General features: G+C 34.3%; 3 protein-coding genes and 1 non-coding gene across 7 annotated transcripts in view; 2 read left to right on the forward strand and 2 right to left on the reverse strand.

Annotated features, from left to right (window-relative positions):
* Positions 1-4,462, reverse strand: part of LOC144839545 (uncharacterized) — a 25,009-nt gene extending 20,547 nt beyond the window's left edge. For both annotated transcript variants that reach the window (XR_013611764.1, XM_078694958.1), the window contains exon 1: positions 4,112-4,462. The gene's annotated coding sequence lies outside the window, so the exon portion shown is untranslated. The remainder of the gene's footprint in view (positions 1-4,111) is intronic.
* LOC144839150 (uncharacterized) overlaps positions 1-9,460 on the forward strand; it is an 11,902-nt gene extending 2,442 nt beyond the window's left edge. Inside the window, exons 4-10 of the mRNA XM_078694463.1 lie at positions 2,458-2,564; positions 3,121-3,247; positions 3,706-3,801; positions 4,682-4,843; positions 4,968-5,219; positions 5,342-5,497; positions 8,867-9,460. Coding sequence (XP_078550589.1) covers positions 2,458-2,564; positions 3,121-3,247; positions 3,706-3,801; positions 4,682-4,843; positions 4,968-5,219; positions 5,342-5,497; positions 8,867-9,460 — 1,494 coding nt within the window. The remainder of the gene's footprint in view (positions 1-2,457; positions 2,565-3,120; positions 3,248-3,705; positions 3,802-4,681; positions 4,844-4,967; positions 5,220-5,341; positions 5,498-8,866) is intronic.
* On the reverse strand, positions 6,678-6,749 carry Trnag-ucc (transfer RNA glycine (anticodon UCC)). Its single transcript has one exon. It is a non-coding gene; the product is annotated as a tRNA-Gly (tRNA).
* Positions 9,461-10,080: 620 nt separating the features above from the next.
* On the forward strand, positions 10,081-18,707 carry LOC144840132 (retinol dehydrogenase 16-like). Of its 3 annotated transcripts, none has more exons than XM_078695815.1 (5): positions 10,081-10,188; positions 10,566-10,886; positions 11,915-12,173; positions 12,787-12,947; positions 17,955-18,707. In XM_078695815.1, exons 2-5 carry the CDS (start codon positions 10,568-10,570, stop codon positions 18,149-18,151), a joined length of 936 nt encoding a protein of 311 aa, XP_078551941.1. In that variant the 5' UTR covers positions 10,081-10,188; positions 10,566-10,567; the 3' UTR covers positions 18,152-18,707. The 3 variants fall into 3 exon arrangements, with proteins under 3 accessions (XP_078551941.1, XP_078551942.1, XP_078551940.1); XM_078695816.1 differs by lacking the exon at positions 17,955-18,707 and adding an exon at positions 13,548-13,789; XM_078695814.1 differs by lacking the exons at positions 10,566-10,886; positions 11,915-12,173; positions 12,787-12,947 and adding exons at positions 15,735-16,055; positions 16,437-16,695; positions 17,266-17,432 and having other exon boundaries at positions 10,095-10,188; positions 17,955-18,674.
* Positions 18,708-19,598: the final 891 nt, after the last annotated feature.

A 19,598-nucleotide genomic window follows, 5' to 3' on the forward strand; every position in this document is an offset into this window, starting at 1 on the left:
CAAATCAAAACATAACGGATTTTAGCTAGCGCCATCACAGCTCGGACATGAATATACAGTATACCATTTCGGGACGTATGATAAAATATTTTTGAAACTACCGTTTTATCTATAAATGGATTACGAAAACATTAATTCTCAGATATTTTGACACTTCAACAATGGTTGTGCGATGTTGTTTAGCACTTTCTATGATAGCAAGTGTGATCCTATTTGTTGTTACATTTGAAACAAGAAATCATTTTGTAAGTACAGTAGTTAATTACTACATCGTTAGCATAGCTGTCAGTTACACCCATCTGAACAAACGTCACCCCCACACAACAGCTACAATCACTGCCACCACACAGGTTCAAGTCACTCCTCGACCATTGTTCTGGTGGTAGAATAAGTCTTCTCGGACAAGCACTTAAAACTGGAGGTCCAGTGTACACATCTGGCTCGTGTGCACTTTAACGAAGCCAGTACTTCTTTCGGAAGAGTAGGGGTTACCTCGGTCTATTGGTCCCTTCAGCCTCTGTCGTTGTGGACAGCAGACGACCGAGCACCGTTTGGTGGAAGCACTCGACAAGGGACCCATAGGGGAGTATAAAGTTGTGGTATGTGTTGTCCACACATGTGCGCAATTCAGCCCAGTAGGCAGGTCACAGGTTATTCTCCCATTTACATTACATTTACATAACCCCTATCAACACTCCCACTATCACAACACACACCATTGGTACCTTCATCCCACCCAAGTAATATTTCTAATTTAATTGTTAGACGATTTGCCGTCTGGCTGTTGTTGGCTTCCACTACTGGGTTATAGCTCAGTTTCTTTGGTTGTTTTTGGAATCAGTACGATTGTATATTGGAGCAACGTCACGCAAGAACGCTGTTCGCACATGGGTCTATCACATCACTGGATGGGGTAAGACCAAATTAAACATATTTTTCATATAGATAAATATATGATGGTTTCAGTTGGTGTATATAAATGTTTGCCTTCTATTCCGTTTTGATTAATGTTAACATTCAGCCAATGAAAACAATTGTTTGTTCAGAGAGCTTCAGATATAAAATGTAGGCTATTTCTGAGTAAAATGTAAACCCTTTTAACAACATTTGTAATAAAACCATTTTACGTTCCAACAGTTGCGAAGCAGAACATCTTGAAATAGAAATGTTAATCCTTGAACTAACCATTACAAACACTATAGTGCGGAATTATAACTTTCTTATGATCCATAATTAAGCATAGTGATATTTTAATTACTAACTAAAAAAAAGAATATAAGTGTATTTAGTTATTTTACATCCTAGTTTCATTTGCGATGTGATAGCGGACAACAAATCTAGGCTACATGAACTCTCTTTAAACTTTGCGATCACATAGGCCTCCCACAGAATTTTAGTAACAGTTACTGTTTTGAATACGTGCTTAACTTAATATTTCTTTTTATTAGTGTTGCCGTTCGTGTTTGTATTTATATGTGCTGTGATATATTTTGAAGAATACGATGAATTATTACAGTAAGTTAAATAATTTAGAAAGTAGGATTAATAAGGAGCTTTGCTTCTCATAGCTTGCATGTCATATGTGTTTAGCGCATGTTAAACAAATATAAGCGTTGCTTTTCGATTTGACGTACTGTTATATAACTTTATTCACAATCTCAGATTAAAAGTATACATAAATAATTATAGTTTTCTGAATATGAAATACAAAGTACATAAAAAAGTATTTAAAGTTGTGAATGGGGTTAGGCCTAAGCTGTAAGCAAAAACTTTAGATTCTGGAAATATAACTGTTAGGCCTATATTCAATCATGAGTAACACTTTCATCCGATTATTATTATTCACCTGTCACTAAATAGAGCCTAACTGACCATCGCAAGTCATTTATAAACGAGCCTGGCTGTATTGGATACAGATATTGTATATTTTTATAGTGATATCTGCAGAATTGGGAATAGGCCTACTCTGCGGATTTGTTTAGCGACAATAATAATTGCTTACATTACCATTTTATGGCAGGCGTACGCGTGTGGCCTTCATTTTAGAGATGCCCGTGTTTTAGCCCTGAATAATAAAGGAAGCTAATTACTAGTATGCATATATTTTTAAAGGTGTTTTAGAAAATGGTACATATTTCTGTGTTTCCTGATACCAATCGTTGTGATTACAATCGTGAGTATGACGTGATTTCTGGGGAAAATATATCTTTAAGCTTAACTTAATTTAAAAAATACCAAATTGCTTATAACCTCTTGAAAATTAATATTATTTTGCATGGCGAGAGACTCGAAAGTCACACACAGTTTCCAAAGACTGTTGTAGAGAATACAACATTCATTCGTTGGATACATTCAGAACACTATCTTTCCGAAGCACAATGGCGTACAACAAACTTTCAACCTGACTTTACTTCATCGTTATGTATTATAAAGATGTATTTGTATTGTATTTTATAGGTGCTTCTTCTCTTCTTGTTGTTTTCTACGGCCCAAGAAGCTGCATTTTTAAATCGTTCGTATAGCCGATCAGATATCAATAAACCAAACTACAAAAGATGTATAGGGTAAGGTCAGCTAATATTATTGTTTACTTCCAGTGATATCTAATAAATAATCTACAAATAAAACTACACTGCAAAATAGTGTCATCTTAAACATGTATGTTGTACTAAATACATTCTAAACATGTAGTCTGTATTCAACTCAACACATCAGTGACGTGTTGATTGTTAAACATGTGGAGCAATATAAAGACACGTTTAGGTTTTAAACGCGTTTAATTTGCAATGTGTGGAGCTTTTTTTCGCCACAGTTAAATCATATGCACGCAACGCTAAACACGTACCTAAACATGTTGACTGCTAAACGAATGGAGGAAAACAACATGTAGCTAAGCACGTTTAGGTTTTAAACACGCTAAACACGTAAACTACGTGTTTAAAAGATAAATGTGTGGAAAAAGTGGGTACAAAATAGATGTTTAAGATCTAAACACTATTTTTACAGTTGACTAATTGTTGAAGAGGGCATTTTTAGTTAGGGAAGAGTTCTTTCCTGATCTTTCTCTGGCAAACAAAGCTACAGTTTTATTTATTGCTTTTGGTTTTTGTATCATTTAAGGAAAGAGCTACGAGGAACTATGCTTTTGTTTGTTTTACTAACTTCTTGTTGGATTACGTCAGTTGTTTCAATTAGACTTGAGAGTAAACGGTTACAGCAAGTATTTGCGATTCTAATGCTTCTTGAGGTAAAATCACACAATAATTGTAGGCCTACAATGTTCGGCTGGTCTTTCGATTCTCTATACTGCTGACGTATTTCATCATATGAAATGTTATGTCCAGTATCATTAATTCTATAATACAATGTTACAGTGCGTATCACATGACACGTGTACTAGATTAGACTTCTGGCCTATGATGCATGCGTCACATGTGATTCATTATGATACTGTATTAAAGGACTTGACCGGGCTAATTATAGATACAGTAGAGAGAATTTAATGTTTACGATAATGAAATATAAAATATAGCACTTTCATTTTGGTAATAATAAAAGTAATTTTACGATACACTATAAGCATTGCAATGGAGATACATCGTATGCCCAATGCTTTATTTTGGACTTGATAACAGAATGTAAATAATGATGTATTATTTATTAATTAATAATAATTATGAATACAAAATCGTTTTATTTTATTAGGGAATAGCATTTGTTTTAATATATATTGTGTTCAACGAAGCAGTGAGGGAGGCTTTACGGCCTCAGGCAAACCAGCCCACAGTAATTGAAATGAAGGTACAGTAAATATTCTAGTTATCCAGTATATCATGAAGGTCAGGCTAGGGTTGGGTGGGGAAGAATCTTAGTACCCACGCCCCAGCCCGCAACTCTATTAGTGCATAGTGGTTCTCAACGATACTACACTCGCTATCTTAATGCAATAAGTAAATGATACAGAGGCTATAATATATTCAAATACCAATGGTAGGACCAAATACAGAAAAATGATAAAATACCGTTCTGTTTATTAAACATAGAGTAATATATAGTGTTCTCATCTAGAATATAAATTGACGTAAATAATAGTACAGTAATAGTAACTTACCGGCAGGAATCCATGTATGTATGTACGTATTTAAGGACGCCATTACTAAAATCCATCCGTTTAAATGCAATTACGTAATACAGTGTAGTACGTAATACAGTGTAGTACCTTTACATACAAGTACGCCGGGCACATTCCATTAAAATGTTAAGCCTGTAGTGTCATGATTTACAGGTCCATAATACCGCCTAAAAGTGTAATCGAAAATAGCTTTTCTTCTGTAGCATAGAAATGTCCCGAATCTACATTCAATCCTGAAAAGTCTCGTCACTCTCATCTCAAACGCGTAGTAGAGCATGGAAGAATATGGATCTCATTCCTAGGTGGCGGCGTATGACGTCAGAGCCCGGAATGTACGTTTCACCGGCTGTAATACAAAATCTGATGACCAATCAAAAAAAATAAATAAATCTTAAATTAAATTCCTAAAAATATTAATCTTCTTGGCTATTTATCATCGAAGCATAGTGATCTTTTATTTTTATATCCATCAATGTTTGAATTTTACATAATCTCTTTCTAATTTTATTTCCAACATTAAAAACTATAAATAATTTTCATTTCTTTTAGTGTGAATCACGGACCAATCGTCTTGGCACAAATCACTTTCTACCTATTACTACCATGACGTCAGCTCAGAGGCGTGGTCCAACGGCTTCATCTATGGGACGTCGACTTAGTCATAGCGATACTTTTCGGTCCGCAACATTCTGTTCACACAACAAAATCGGGGTAAATTTATTCATAAAAAATTGTGTATATTATCATAGAGATATTATATAATATCTCTATGATATTATCAAACAAACTACATTCATCTTGATGGTTTAAAATTTATAAACTTTTATATACGCAGCTAAACTTCCGTAGAAATTCCTTCGGTTCATCCACTATATGCACAGGTGACTCTTCAAACACGTCGACCGGCGTAACGACATGTGATGATACCGCTGATAGCGCATGCTATCGACGCGGAGGAAGCATGCGCTCACGACGGACCAACAGTGGCAACTTCACGAGGTCAGAGAAAGTAGGCAAGCTACGAGGTGAGCGAAGTAAAGTTCATCCCCGTAAACAGAAGTCACGCAACACAGTGTTAGAACACAAGGTGAGTGTATCTTATCACATTTCCTTATATTTTGGTAACAATTTTGCAAAAATTTAAAAAAAATTTTAAGTAAGCATGCATACATTATTGGGAGGATCTAAGAAGTTTTGCAAATGTTTCAGATTTTGCAACATGTTCGAGTTGAAGAAACGTCATCACATAGAAAAAGAAATAGCAGACGAAATAAAAAGAGATGTCAAATTTCGAGTGACACCAGTTCTTCGAGTTTTACCAACAGCTCGACTCAGAGTACACGAACGGTGTCTACTAACCTAAAGGTGGGTCAGAATGATTTCGAAAGCCCAATTTTCAAGTAAAACGAAAACTGCTGTAGAATTATATAAATGCTCTACGCGATCGGATTTTTGTGTAAAGTAAATTGGAATCTTGGACTATTTGCAGGTGCCTACGCGGAGGGTCCTAAAAATATAGTTCTTGACGATCAAATGTCCTTACAATTTTCAAGCTAAATCATAAATAGTATAATTTACAGTATTATGATATTATAAAATTTACGTAACGAGTAAAATTCGGTAGTAAAGTAAATTCTAGAATGTTTACTCAACGGTATAGAAGGTTGATACATACTCTCGGTACTGATTTTAACCACATTGTAACCCTGTTTACTAAACAGTTAGATAATTAGTTATTTACGATAACGAATTTAGGTTAAATAAGGTGTTTTTTTTCAAATGTGGTTGGTGACGCTGAAACAAACCCGCACACAATAATACGAGGATGTTCGTATCGCTCCGTTTACAATAATTGTTTTTAACTAGATGGTACGTGAGCGAAGGATGATGGTTCTCGAATACACAGTAATTTCAGCGTAAAAAAACTGGCGATTTCAAAATGTACGTATAACCGCAGGACTATAATACATTGTCGTTTAGGCCTACAGAAACGAATAATTAGACACGATGATTTATGTATAGTGATAGTCAACTAAAATTAGCACCCTGGGAATTACTTCCGAAAGAGAAACTTTTCACAAAATGAGTCAAATTTTTTATTTGGACTCATTTAAACAAACCCAATTTGTATTTTGTAGGCCCCTATATAACATTAGGGTTGATCAGGGATGGAGAAGAGGATGGGTAGAAGGAGGAACAATTTTTTAATATATTTTTAACTACTCAGTAACGAAATATTTTTTCATGTTTTATAGGTCTATAAATAATATACCACTAATTACAGTAAAATATTTGCGATTTAATACTTTGTTAAAACAGTCACTGTTATAGTCGATTGAAATAGTAAAGTACAAGTAACGATACACCACTACGACGTTTATATTTTAGTAATTATTAATTAATACAAACGTTTAGAAGCAACTGTCTGTAATAAAGTTTATTTGTATACGGTATGTGTTTATAATCTAACAATAGGCCATCCCAAACTCAGTTGCTTTAATGTTTAAATGTTAATTCATGTAAAAAATATATTTAAAAAATCACGTGCGTCGGCCGGGAATCGAACCCGGGACAATTGCTTGGAAGGCAACTATGTTAACCACTACACCACCGACGCCACATAATGTGGAAGTAGAAAAGCTAATATTCATACTTGTTTGAACACGTGGCAGAAGCGAGCGTACCATCAGCGTGCCCACAGATTCTCGAATACCCAGTAATTTCAGCGTAAAAAAACTGGCGATTTCAAATGTACGTACTGCAGGACTATAATACATTGTCGTTTAGGCCTACAGAAACGAATAATTAGACACGATGATTTATGTAGTCAACTAAAATTAGCACCCTGGGAATTACTTCCGAAAGAGAAACTTTTCACAAAATGAGTCCAAATTTTTTATTTGGACTCATTTAAACAAACCCAAATTGTATTTTGTAGGCATATAAAGAGGATGGGTACAAGGAGGAACAATTTTTAAATATATTTTTATCTACTCAGTAACGAAATATTTTTCATGTTTTATAGGCCTATAAATAATATACCACTAAATACAGTAAAATATTTGCGATTTAATACTTTGTTAAAACAGTCACTGTCATAGTCGATTAAAATAGTAAAGTAGGCCTACATGTAACGATACATCACTACGACGTTTATATTTTGTTGTAATTATTAATTAATACAAACGTTTAGAAGCAACTGTCTGTAATAAAGTTTATTTGTATATTACAGTATGTGTTTATAATCTAACAATAGGCCTTCCCAAACTCAGTTGCTTTAGGCCTAATGTTTAAATGTTGATTCATGTAAAAAATATATTTAAAAAATCAGGTGCGTCGGCCGGGAATCGAACCCGGGACAATTGCTTGGAAGGCAACTATGTTAACCACTACACCACCGACGCCGCATAATGTGGAAGTAGAAAAGCTAATATTCATACTTGTTTGAACACGTGGCAGTTTTCTTGTGACGTGTTATTCAAGACGTCCCTGTAAGGTTTGTCACCAAAGGGAATTGTAAGGCTAAGCTTTGTTCGTTTATATAATAAACTTCCTGTTAATTACTTTATTTTGTTGTAGTATTTTATATAATCAATTACAAAAAAAAGTAAATTGATAAAATAAATTAAACCAACTTCTTTATATACCATCGAGTAAAAATTCTAGTAACGCGCAATTTACCGAATTTTGCCCTTACGTAAAAGTATATATAGATTAAATCGTGCATGTTTTTGATTGTCTATCTATTTTAACCTTATATGTTAGAGATAGGTGGACAGAGAGAAACATAAAATAAAGCACATTTTCCTTTTGATGAGTTACTGTATTGCAAAGTGTAGGCCTAAGATACCTTTTTTTCTTCAGACCTTCTAGTACTCGGTACAACACAAGGGTAATGTGTTCGATCGAAGTTTAAATTTCATAGGCCTAATTGCTTTAAAAAGTTCGAATTTCATTCGCAATATTTTATCAATTTACTAATATTTTTATGTAATTGATTATATCCTATAAAATACTACAACAAAATAAACTAATTAACATGAAGTATATTTGATAAACGAACAAATAATTATTACAACGGCCTTCAATTCCCTTTGGTGACAAACTTTACAGGGACGTCTTGAATAACACGTCACAAGAAAACTGCCACGTGTTCAAACAAGTATGAATATTAGCTTTTTTGTTTCATATTTATGTGGCGTCGGTGGTGTAGTGGTTAACATAGTTGCCTTCCAAGCAATTGTCCCGGGTTCGATTCCCGGCCGACGCACGTGTTTTTTTTTTTATATATTTTTTACATGAATCAACATTAATACATTTTTACAGTTGTCAAAGTATTGCAATACTATATCTTATGGTTTTAAGTTTATTATCCAAGGGCCTAAAAATGTATCTACTACTCGTGTTAAACCAAATAATTTAGAATGTTCCATTCATCGCAAATCAATAAATTTGTATAAACGTATATTAAATCTATCGAATAGTATTTTTTTATTACTTTATATACCATCAAGTAAAAATTCCAGAAGTAACGCGCAATTTACCGAATTTTGCCCTTACGTAAATTTATATATAGATTGATGTATATCGGTACACAACTCGATTAGAACATCGTAATGGTAAACTATTGATAACATTATTTATAAAAAATATTATTTTACTTTGTAAAACATAGGTTTTTTTAATTTACTGTGACGGCTTTTATTATGACGTAATCAAATTTATTGTTTTTAGACGAAGGTCAATCGATTCAGTACCGCTAAGGTGTCGCCCTCATTTGATGACAGTACAGCTGACTCAACTGACCAAAAGCGACATGTAAACAGGTGTTTGTCCTGGTCAAAAGCTGCAGTCAGCAACACAGATTCTCCTCTGCCTGTACAACGAAGTCTTCGAAGTGAAAGTGACTTAGCTCAATGTGAACGCATGTCTAAGGCACCATATCAAGCTAAGCTAAATCAAGGCGACAGTGTTCTCCCTGAGTGTGAACGCATATCAATTAAACCACCATTCATCACTAAAGGAGGCGATAGTGGATCTTCAAAGTGTGAAAGCTTACCAATCAAACCGGGTCTTCAGACTTTAAATCGACACGGCAGCGGTGTTTCTCAGTGTGAACGCACATTATGTAAACCTCCAATTCATACTATGCGAGGTGAGATTGGATCCCAATGTCAACGAATATCAGTTAAAGACAACATCAAACCAACACCACATAGTATGCAAGGCGTGTTACATTCAACAAGCAATAGCAGTAGCAGCAATCATCCACCGTCAACTGGCTCTACCATTCGGATCTCTATGACACAGGAGACTAACTCAAATTAACTTTGTTATGTAATAATAATGTATACCGGTATATAATGTATTATTATACATTAATAGAGGTCTACATTTTATATCAGGAATTGTTTTAAATTGTGTTGAATACGAGATAAATCTTTTTTTGCAATAAAGATGTATGGCCTACTTTCATACTGTATGGAGAATAAACAATTGTATAGAATAATTAATATGAAAACTCCCTTTTTGAAACGTAGAAGCTTTTCACAATTTCGTACTCTTATATTTTTTTCCCGCAATGTTATTTTGTAAGTAAAATGTTTATTAAATCTGTACACAGTGTATCTAGTATTATTTCGACTTTTTTTTTGTGAAGTATATTTCACTGTATTTTTAAAGACTATTACTTATTTACATTACTACTCACTTTCTTGTCACCTAAATTCTTACAACACTGAATTTTATCACTTAAAGTTGTTTTACTTTTGATAAATATGCGCGTTGTGGAAAAAGTTAATCAACTAATATTAGGTGATTGGTTTTTTTGTTTAATTCAGTGGTTAGTATGCCCCTAAAAGAGGGTTCATCCAACTCCATTGGCCAAGTATTAGTTATGAATATTCACTATTCTGCCTAGGTACGTGATGACGTAATGTTTACATTGTAGTGTGGACTTTAAACCTTGCATGGCGTGAAGATTTGTTTTTCTGTAGCCAATTACTTAGAGGCCAATTCCCCGTATTTATTACACTACCACCGATGTTCGATAAAAGGTTTGTATGTACTTAATAATTTATCGCGTACAACGTGTACATTTTGTTAAGTTCATAGGACAGATGATGCAGCTAGCTGAAGTATTATTTTTTAGGCCTGCGAGCCATGTGACTTAGTTGGTAGTAGAAGGACTGGCGGGGTTACTGTAGTACACCTGTGACAAATTTCATTATATTATTAGGTCGTTTCGTTCCTTTTGTCTACTTTTATATTTTACCCTCGTGAACTAAGCCACCTGTAGGCTATCTCACTATTAATTATGTCGTTTCGTGCCTTAATACTCTAGATAGTAAGCTTATAATGCAGTATTACTATTACAATATAGCGTTCTATTATTTTTAGTAAAAAGTAATGTGAATTTGATTTTTTTTTTCAGAAATGATTTTGTACATTTTTATTGGTGTATGTTTACTAATTTGGTTAGTTGAGTTTCTTTTCCGTATACCAAAAATATCCAATTTAAGCAACAAGTATGTGCTTATAACAGGGTGCGACTCTGGGTTTGGTAACGAGCTGGCAATACAATTAGATGGGAAGGGGATACAGGTGATTGCATCGTGTCTGACAGAGAAGGCAAGAAATGAGCTGGGATCCTCACTATCGCAACGTTCATCAGCGATATTAATGAATGTTGCAGATCACGGCAGTGTTCAGGAGGCACTGAATAAAGTACGAGAGATCATTCCAAAGTCAGAAGGCAAGTTTAAATTAAAAATAAAAAATAAAATAAAGAAAAGCAATAAATTATAATTCAAGATGTAGGCCTTTGTCCCCCTGAAAAAATAATTCTTAATTTTGTTGTTGTTGAATATGCCATTTTCGTGTCACCTAATAATTATCCACTTGACCATAAATTGGATCGAAAAACATTAATTGTTTCCGGGTTTTTTTTTACGGAAGTGATTAACATAACTACAAAATGATCTATTCAAAAGTATGATTTTATTAATCTTTATTTTTCCTGTTTTTGAAGGGGCAATACACCTTTAAAGAATACAAATATACCTTAATGCTAATTGTGTTTAAAACAACCCGACGGTCCTTCTTATAACCTCTGAAACCGAACGCGATGAGTAGATTCTCCCATTAAGGAGAGACCTTCTGTATCGAACACTTAATAAGGGTATCCATATTCAGCGGGCACTAACCAAAAACCAAATTTTTCCAAAAACCAAATGAACTTACGAAATTTTGAAGAAATGTTAAATCAAAGAAAGTATCATAATTTTTATGATTTCAATTTTTGTATTAATAACGATATAAATGAATATGATTATTTGGTCTTTTTTGTTGTTTTTGAAAAACAAATATTGTCCCCTAATGTAGGGTTGAATCAACCATTTGGCACACTCAAACCCTTAATAAGGGTGTCCCTGATATGAGTAAGGGTTAACTGTAGTGTTTTAAAATATTCTTTTGCCCCTCTCACGTGAAAGTGTCCCCTTAATATAGGGGTGTCCCCATAGGAAACTGTAAACCACTGGTGGTCGCAACAAAGTCCGGTTAATTTCATGTTCAAGAATTTGTTTAATCTGGATTTTGGAAAGAGCATGCGAGTGTCAGATTTTGAAAATGAAGTTCTGTTACTACAATATTATGAATTGAAACAGTCATAAACTAATTACTGTAGTTACGTTTTGCATAATAAACTCATACACATATGCCTATATTATGAAAAGTATAATCAGTTTAAACAACAAACGAATATGCTGAACTATATTTCAGGTTTGTGGGGGCTTGTAAACAATGCAGGAATCGGTGGATATGGTGGAGCTATGGAGTGGTGGAGTAGGGACGAATACAAAAGGGTCCTCGATGTAAACTTATTTGGCTTGATTGACGTAACAAAGGTTTTTACCCCCATGTTGAAGCAAGGAAGAGGCAGAATAGTGAATGTAGCAAGTGTCTGTGGCAGGGTTGTTATACCAGAGGCCGGATACTGTATTTCTAAATTTGGTGTTGAGTGTTTTTCCGATGAAATAAGGTTTGTTCACAAAAAAAGGTGGTAGTCTTAAAGGTCAGCTCCGGGCAAATATGAGAAGGCGTTGAAAAAAATAACAGAAGAGAAGTAATTGCTAGAGGAATTGAAAAAAATTAATAATACAAAATAATTAGATAATTTTTATACTTTCATTTAACAGGCTACCACTATTCACTATGCATCTGTATACACAATTCCATAAAGATATATTATAATAACTACCCATTATATATAGGTCAAGGTGGCCTACTTACTTGAACTTATCATAAAGGCCAGTTTACACAGAAGAGCGGTAATGGTAATCTATGTTATTTCTTGTGACCATCTACACAAAATGCGGAGTGGACGGGCGGTTTCCGCTCAAGATAAATACAGATTCTACGTTGGGTACGCTACGCTCGTCTGTGTAAATTGCCCTTACGTCTCCATTTTGTTACGTAAAGCCACTTCGAATCAGCTACAGGATAGCTAGTGCAAAATGGTTTTCCTTTTACGAATATTATAAGCTGAATATCCGTACAACCATCTAGACTAGTACTTTCTATATCAATATTTTACTATAATCTATTGTTTTATTATTTATTTCTAAAGAGTGCTAATACACTTTTTTTTCAAGGGTACAGCTGAAAGCATTTGGAATATCGGTTTGCATAATTGAACCAGGCTTTTTTAGAACGTCTCTCACAGATGGCTTTTTTGCTCCAGTGAGGGCTAAGTGGGCCGAGCTAAGTCCAGAAACTAGACAAGAATTTGGTGGCCAGGAAGCTCTAGAAAGTAGTAAGTTTCAAACGTTTTCAATGGGACCGCATTCAAGAACCACAAAAGTCTAAATTGTCATTGGTCTGTTTAATTTTTTGTAGGCCTATATTGAAATATGATGGGGGATAAGGGGAATAGGCGGGGTTGTAAGTGTGCCTTTCTATTTAAAATCACGCACTATGTCGCATCGCTAGCAAACTTTAAAAAAGCATAATGCGAGTATACGAAAAATGTTATACTGCCACCAAACTAGCATAGTCATGGTTGCATGTTTAAAGCTCTGTCTACACTATAAAACTTTATGTTACCAAAAAATGTGATGTGCCCATAATGGACATGGTGATGTCATATCATTACCATATTTGGGCATATCATTACCATATTTGGGCATATCACTACTATATTTGGGCAAATCATACTTTTTACGAACTAGTTTGATAGTGTAGGCAGAGCTTTAGAACAAAGAATGGGTTAATGACCAAGATTTGAAATGGATTGCGATAGAGATTAGGCCTATATAGTATTTATTACAAACGACAGATCAAATAAAACCCGTGTAGATAACTAACTGCATATTCCAACTAGACATGCTCTATCTTTATCTATTTTTTTTTTCAGGAATTGCAAGAGTAAGCAAATCTTTTGATACGTTACCTTCCAGGGACACGGGTAAAGTTGTGAATGCTATGGAACATGCGTTGACGGCAAAATACCCAAAGAAACGCTACAGCGTTGGTTATGACGCAAAGTTATATTTTATACCATTGAGCTATATGCCATCAGTGGTTACAGATTTCTTATTTCGGTTATGAAAAACAAAGAATTGTAGGCCTATGAGTGAAGTGATAAAAGGATTTTGATGATTTTGTTTAAAGATGTCCCTTGAAACACAAAAAATGAAGGTCAAAATAATTTGAATTTAAATTTGCCATATCAAAGTAATATTAAAGTTATTCACTTTAAGTCAAAAAGTCGAGCCAAAAACAACAGGTTTACGTAATTAACAGGTACATTAATTTGATTACATTTCGTCTGGAAAATCGTCACGAGCGAAAGTAAACAAAGATTTCAAACCACGAGTATGCAATATGCATGATGCTAATTAGGATTGTTTACAACTCGTCACGGTTGAGAAGGTGTTTTCACACAGATCGCGAGGAAGTTTTATGATTATGCATACAGAGTAGCCAAATAAGCGCGTTGCATTATGAGATGTGTTTTGATCGAAAACTTTGACTGGAAGTCAAAGTTATTTTTTGAACAACAAAACGTCTGTATTTCAGTTAAATGATTTTTTTCGACTAATTTTTGGTGAAAGTTAATAACTATTTTGATACTTCAAAATGACCCACTTTTTTAGAAATCTTTTTATTTTTTTGGAATTAGTCAAAGGGACAATACATCTTTAAAGTATAATATTAATACCGTAATAATTACGTTAATATAAAAAAAAACATTTAACTGAAATAAAGACGTTTTTTGTTCACCGGAACAGGTGTGAAAGACCCTTAATGCATACTCGTGGTTTGAAATCTTCGTTTGCTTTCGCTCGCGACGTTTTTATTTTCCAGACGAAAATGTAATCAAACTAATTTACCTGTTAATTACGTAAACTTGTTGTTTTTGGCTCGAAATTTCTACTTAAAGTGAATAACTTTAATATTATTTTGATATGGCCAATTTAAATTTAGAATATTTTGACCTTCATTTTTTCTGTTTCAAGAGACAATACATCTTTAAAATCAAAATTATTTAGAACTGATAATATACATAATGTTTATGTCTCTTAAATTGTGTTGAATATACGAGGTAAATCTTTTTTTTCCAATAAAGATATATGGCCTACTTTCATACTGTATGGATAATAAACAATTTTATATAATTAATATAAAAACTCCCTTTTCGAAACGTAGAAGCTTTTTGCAATTTCGTACTCTTATATTTTTCCCGCAATGTTATTTCGTAAGTAAAATGTTTATTAAATCTGTACACAGTGTATCTAGTATTATTTCGACTTTATTTTTGTGAAGTATATTATTTCACTGTATTTTTAAAGACTATTACTTTACATTCTACCTCACTTTCTTATCACTTAAATTCCTACAACACTGCCTTTTATCACTTAAAGTTGTTTTACTTTAAACTTTTGAAAAATGTGCTCGTTGTGAAAAAAGTTAATCAACTAATATTAGGTGATTGGTTTTTTGTTTAATTCAGTGGTTAGTATGCAAAAAATAGGGTTTATCCAACTCCATTGGCTTAGTACTGGTTATGAATATTCACCATTCTGCCTAGGTACGCTGTGACGTAATGTTTACATTGTCGTAAGTGTGGACTTTAAACCTTGCATGGCGTGAAGATTTGTTTTTCTGTAGCCTTTAGAGGCCAATTCCCATTAATTATTACATGTTCGATAAAAGGTTTGTATGTACTTAATAATACATCGCACGACAACATGTGTATATTTTGTTCATAGGACAGATGATGTAGCTAGCCGAAGTATTAATTTTTAGGCCTAGGCCTGTGACTTGGTAGTAGGAGGACTGGCGGGGTTAGTCCACCTGTGGCATATCTCACTATATTATTAAGTCGTTTCGTTCCTTTTTCCTACTTTAGTATTTTACCCTCTTTGACCTATTATTCCAAATAACCGGGACTAAACCATATATAGTATATTTCGCTATCACTTATGTCGTTTCGTGCCTTAATAAACTCTATATAGTAAGCATAGGCCTATATATATACAGTATTACAGTAATAATATTTTTTTTATAAAATAATGTCATTTTAATATTTATTTTTCAGAAATGATTCTTTATATTTTTATTGGTGTATGTTTACTAATTTGGTTAGTTGAGTTTCTTTTCCGTATACCAAAAATATCAAACTTAAGCAACAAGTATGTGCTTATAACAGGGTGCGACTCTGGGTTTGGTAACGAGCTGGCAATACAATTAGATGGGAAGGGGATACACGTGATCGCATCGTGTCTGACCGAGAAGGCAAGAAATGAGCTGGGATCATCACTATCGCAACGGTCATCAGCGATATTAATGAATGTTGCAGATCATGGCAGTGTCCAGGAGGCACTGAATAAAGTACGAGAGATCATTCCAAAGTCAGAAGGCAAGTTTGAATTAAATAAAGAAAAGCAGTAGGCCTAAATTATAATTAAAGAATGTAAATTGACTACAATTCTAATGGTTTAAATAGTGTTGAAAACAACCCGTCGATCCTTTTGTAACCTCGGACGCGAATACAGAGTAGAACCCCTATTTAGGGGATACTTTCTGGATTGTCCCCTTAATAGGGTACCTCTATTCAGGAGACGATTGAGAAGAGCATGTGATGTGAGTGATTTAATTTTTAAAATGAACTTAATAAAAATATGAATTGAAATATTCATAAACTAATTACTTTATTTACATTTTCCATAATAAACTCATACACAGATACTACAAAAAAGTATAATCAGTTTAAACAATATTATGCTGAACTATATTTCAGGTTTGTGGGGGCTTGTAAACAATGCAGGAATCGGTGGATATGGTGGAGCTATGGAGTGGTGGAGTAGGGACGAATACAAAAGGGTCCTCGATGTAAACTTATTTGGCTTGATTGACGTAACAAAGGTTTTTACCCCTATGTTGAAACAGGGAAGAGGCAGAATAGTGAATGTAGCAAGTATCTGCGGCAGGGTTGTTATACCAGAGGCCGGATACTGTATTTCTAAATTTGGTGTTGAGTGTTTTTCCGATGAAATAAGGTTTGTTAACAAAAAAAAAAAAGGTGGTAGTCTTAAAGGTCAGCTCCGGGCAAAGATGAATAGGCATTGAAAAAAATAACAGAAGAGACTAATTGCTAGAGGAAAATAAAAAATAAAAAATGATTAGTTTTAAAAGATATAAAAACTACCCCTTTATACATGATGGATCAAGTAGGCCTACTTGGACATACCATAAAGGCCAATTTACACAGAAAGAGTGGTAAAGGTATAGGTAATAAAATATAGAATCTAGGTTATTTATTGTGACCATACACAAAACCCTAAAATAAAACCCGCTTAGGATAGATACGGTACAGATTCTATGTGGGACAAGCTATGTGGTTTTCCACTTAGGCCTACTGTAACCGCTCGTCTGTGTAAATTTGCCTTAAAGTCTCTATTTCTTAGTACATAACGCCGCTTCGAATCAGCTAAAGGATAGTTATGACAAAATTGTTTTCTTTTACGAATAGCCGTACCAAGGCTAGTACTTCCTATATCAATATACTTCCTACTATCTATTTGTTATTATTTAAGTTATTAATGAGTGCTAATACACCTTTTTTCAAGGGTACAGCTGAAAGCATTTGGAATATCAGTTTGCATAATTGAACCAGGCTTTTTCAAGACGGCTATCGTAGATGATGGTAAAGTTTTTGCTCCAGTGAGGGCTAAGTGGGCCGAGCTAAGTCCAGAAACTAGACACGAATTTGGTGGCCAGGAAGCTTTCGAAAGTAGTAAGTTCCAAACTTTATCAAGTAAAAACATTCTTAAATTCCCGTTGGTCTGTTATAGTACGCACTATTAAACGATCGTTTAATAGTACTTTTTTTCGTGTACGAAAAAAAATCTGTTGATTCAAATAACAGGAATCTATATTTATTGTATATTGAAATATGATGGGTGTTAGAGGCGGGATTTTAAGTGATGTTCCCTTTTAAAACACGGAGATGTCGTATCGCTAACGAAAATGGTTATACCGCCACCTATGTATACCTAGAAAGTAGTGGATCGAAGATTGAATCCACGAGTCATGTTTTAGAACATAATGGGTTAAATAACCGAGATTTGTGGGTGAAATGCGATAAAGACTAAGAGGAGAAAAAAAAAGAGAAAAAAAGGCGCGTTTTCAGAGCAGCCTTAAAATAAGCGGATATAGAAACGAAAACCATAATGCTTTGTTGACGGATGAGCGACAAATCAAATCCGTACTTCTGAATATGCTAATTATTAATAGACATTCTCTATTTTTGTTTCAGGAATTGCAAAAGTAAGCAAATCTTTGGATTCGTTAGCTTCCAGGAACACGGGTAAAGTTGTGAATGCTATGGAACATGCGTTGACGGCAAAATACCCAAAGAAACGCTACAGCGTTGGTTATGACGCAAAGTTATATTTTATACCATTGAGCTATATGCCATCAGTGGTTACAGATTTCTTATTTCGGGACGATTAGCGGGACGATTCGGCCCTGGGACGATTCGGCCCGGGACGATTCGGTCCGGGACGATTCGGCCCTGAGACGATTCGGCACACTTAAATGTATCGGCTTTAATATGCATTTTATAAGCATAAAATAAGCTTTTTTTCCCTCTGTTGGCCGCTTGGCGTATGCACGAAATAAATTGAATATAATATTACGTATTTTTAGTAATTTATTTTATATTTATATCAACATTGTTGGTCTAAAGTGAGACGTTTCGGCCCACAAACTGGGATGTTTCGGCCCAAAAGTGGGCCGAATCGTCCCGGATTCTTCGAAAAACAGGCCAATGAGTGAAACAATAAAAGGATTTGAATGATATTGTTTAAAGTACTATAATAACGTAATAATTAGGTTAGGTTAGTATATTATATATAGGTTATTTAGGCCTAGAACTGATAATACATAATGTTTAAACATTTTAATTTATTATACATGTTTACAATTAATGAACTACTGTATATCTCAATACTAATCGAAACCAGAGGAAAAGGTTTTCACTATTTTATCTGTCTGTCTTTTGCAAATATATTCATTAAAGAAAACAGTTTGAAATATTTCATCAGTAGATGGCTTAGTATCTCTCGTGTGTTGTTAAAATACCGGTAGACCTAGCTATCGTAAATCGAATTTTGTCTTAAATGCTGTGTGTTGTACGCATATATATATATATATATGCTCTTATAATATGACGTTATCCAAATTCCTTCACTTGCACTGATGAAGGGATAGTGTTGCCCGAAAGCTCTGCTAACTTTTCTGGCTGTTTTACTTATCGTTTTGATTTAAAGTTCTTACATGCATGCCTCTTACAACAACAAAAAATATAAAATAACGTACAAAATAATGATTCAAAATAACAAAAGTCACTTATTTCTGTTGTACGCATAGTACATGTAATTGAAGGTAGGCTTTATCCTGTAATCTAATTCACTCAACAAACATTGTGCGACCGATTCCGTTGAATGGCGGCCATACACGATGGATAGACCTACCCATACAGTCACTGAATTAGCTTCCATCATGTTGACCTTGAAAGGCCTAGCTTTCAATTGTTTATTTAGTTATTTTCTAATAGGTTGTAAAATCATTACCTTAAAAGTCATCCACTACGTCCTTGTTTTCTTCCGCATGTCGATAAACACAAAACACATCATAATCGTATACGATATCAATTTGTCTTTAAATGGGCGGTAGTTTTGAATGCACTCATCCAAATGTGAGAGTTCAAACGATCATCTTTACGGGGTCATAGGTCTGTACAATAAGGAGCTTTTGATTTGCTGCGACGAGGGCAGTTCAATCGATGTGTCGTAGTAGGAACCATTAAGCCTGCAGTATGTCGAGATAGGCGGATCACCACATTATGCGCAAAATGGATTAGCATGCCGTACTTTGGTGGTCGTTGGTCGTGGCAAAT

The sequence above is a fragment of the Antedon bifida genome, chromosome 4, assembly GCF_963402885.1.
Source record: "Antedon bifida chromosome 4, ecAntBifi1.1, whole genome shotgun sequence".
Taxonomy (NCBI): Eukaryota; Metazoa; Echinodermata; class Crinoidea; order Comatulida; family Antedonidae; genus Antedon; species Antedon bifida.

Coding starts and splice junctions, on each gene's coding strand:
- LOC144840132 (XM_078695814.1), top strand. CDS start 15,737: ATGATTCTTTATATTTTTATTGGTGTATGTTTACTAATTTGGTTAGTT. Junction 16,696..17,265: donor TGTTTTTCCGATGAAATAAG/GTTTGTTAACAA, acceptor CCTTTTTTCAAG/GGTACAGCTGAAAGCATTTG. Junction 17,433..17,954: donor CCAGGAAGCTTTCGAAAGTA/GTAAGTTCCAAA, acceptor TTTTTGTTTCAG/GAATTGCAAAAGTAAGCAAA.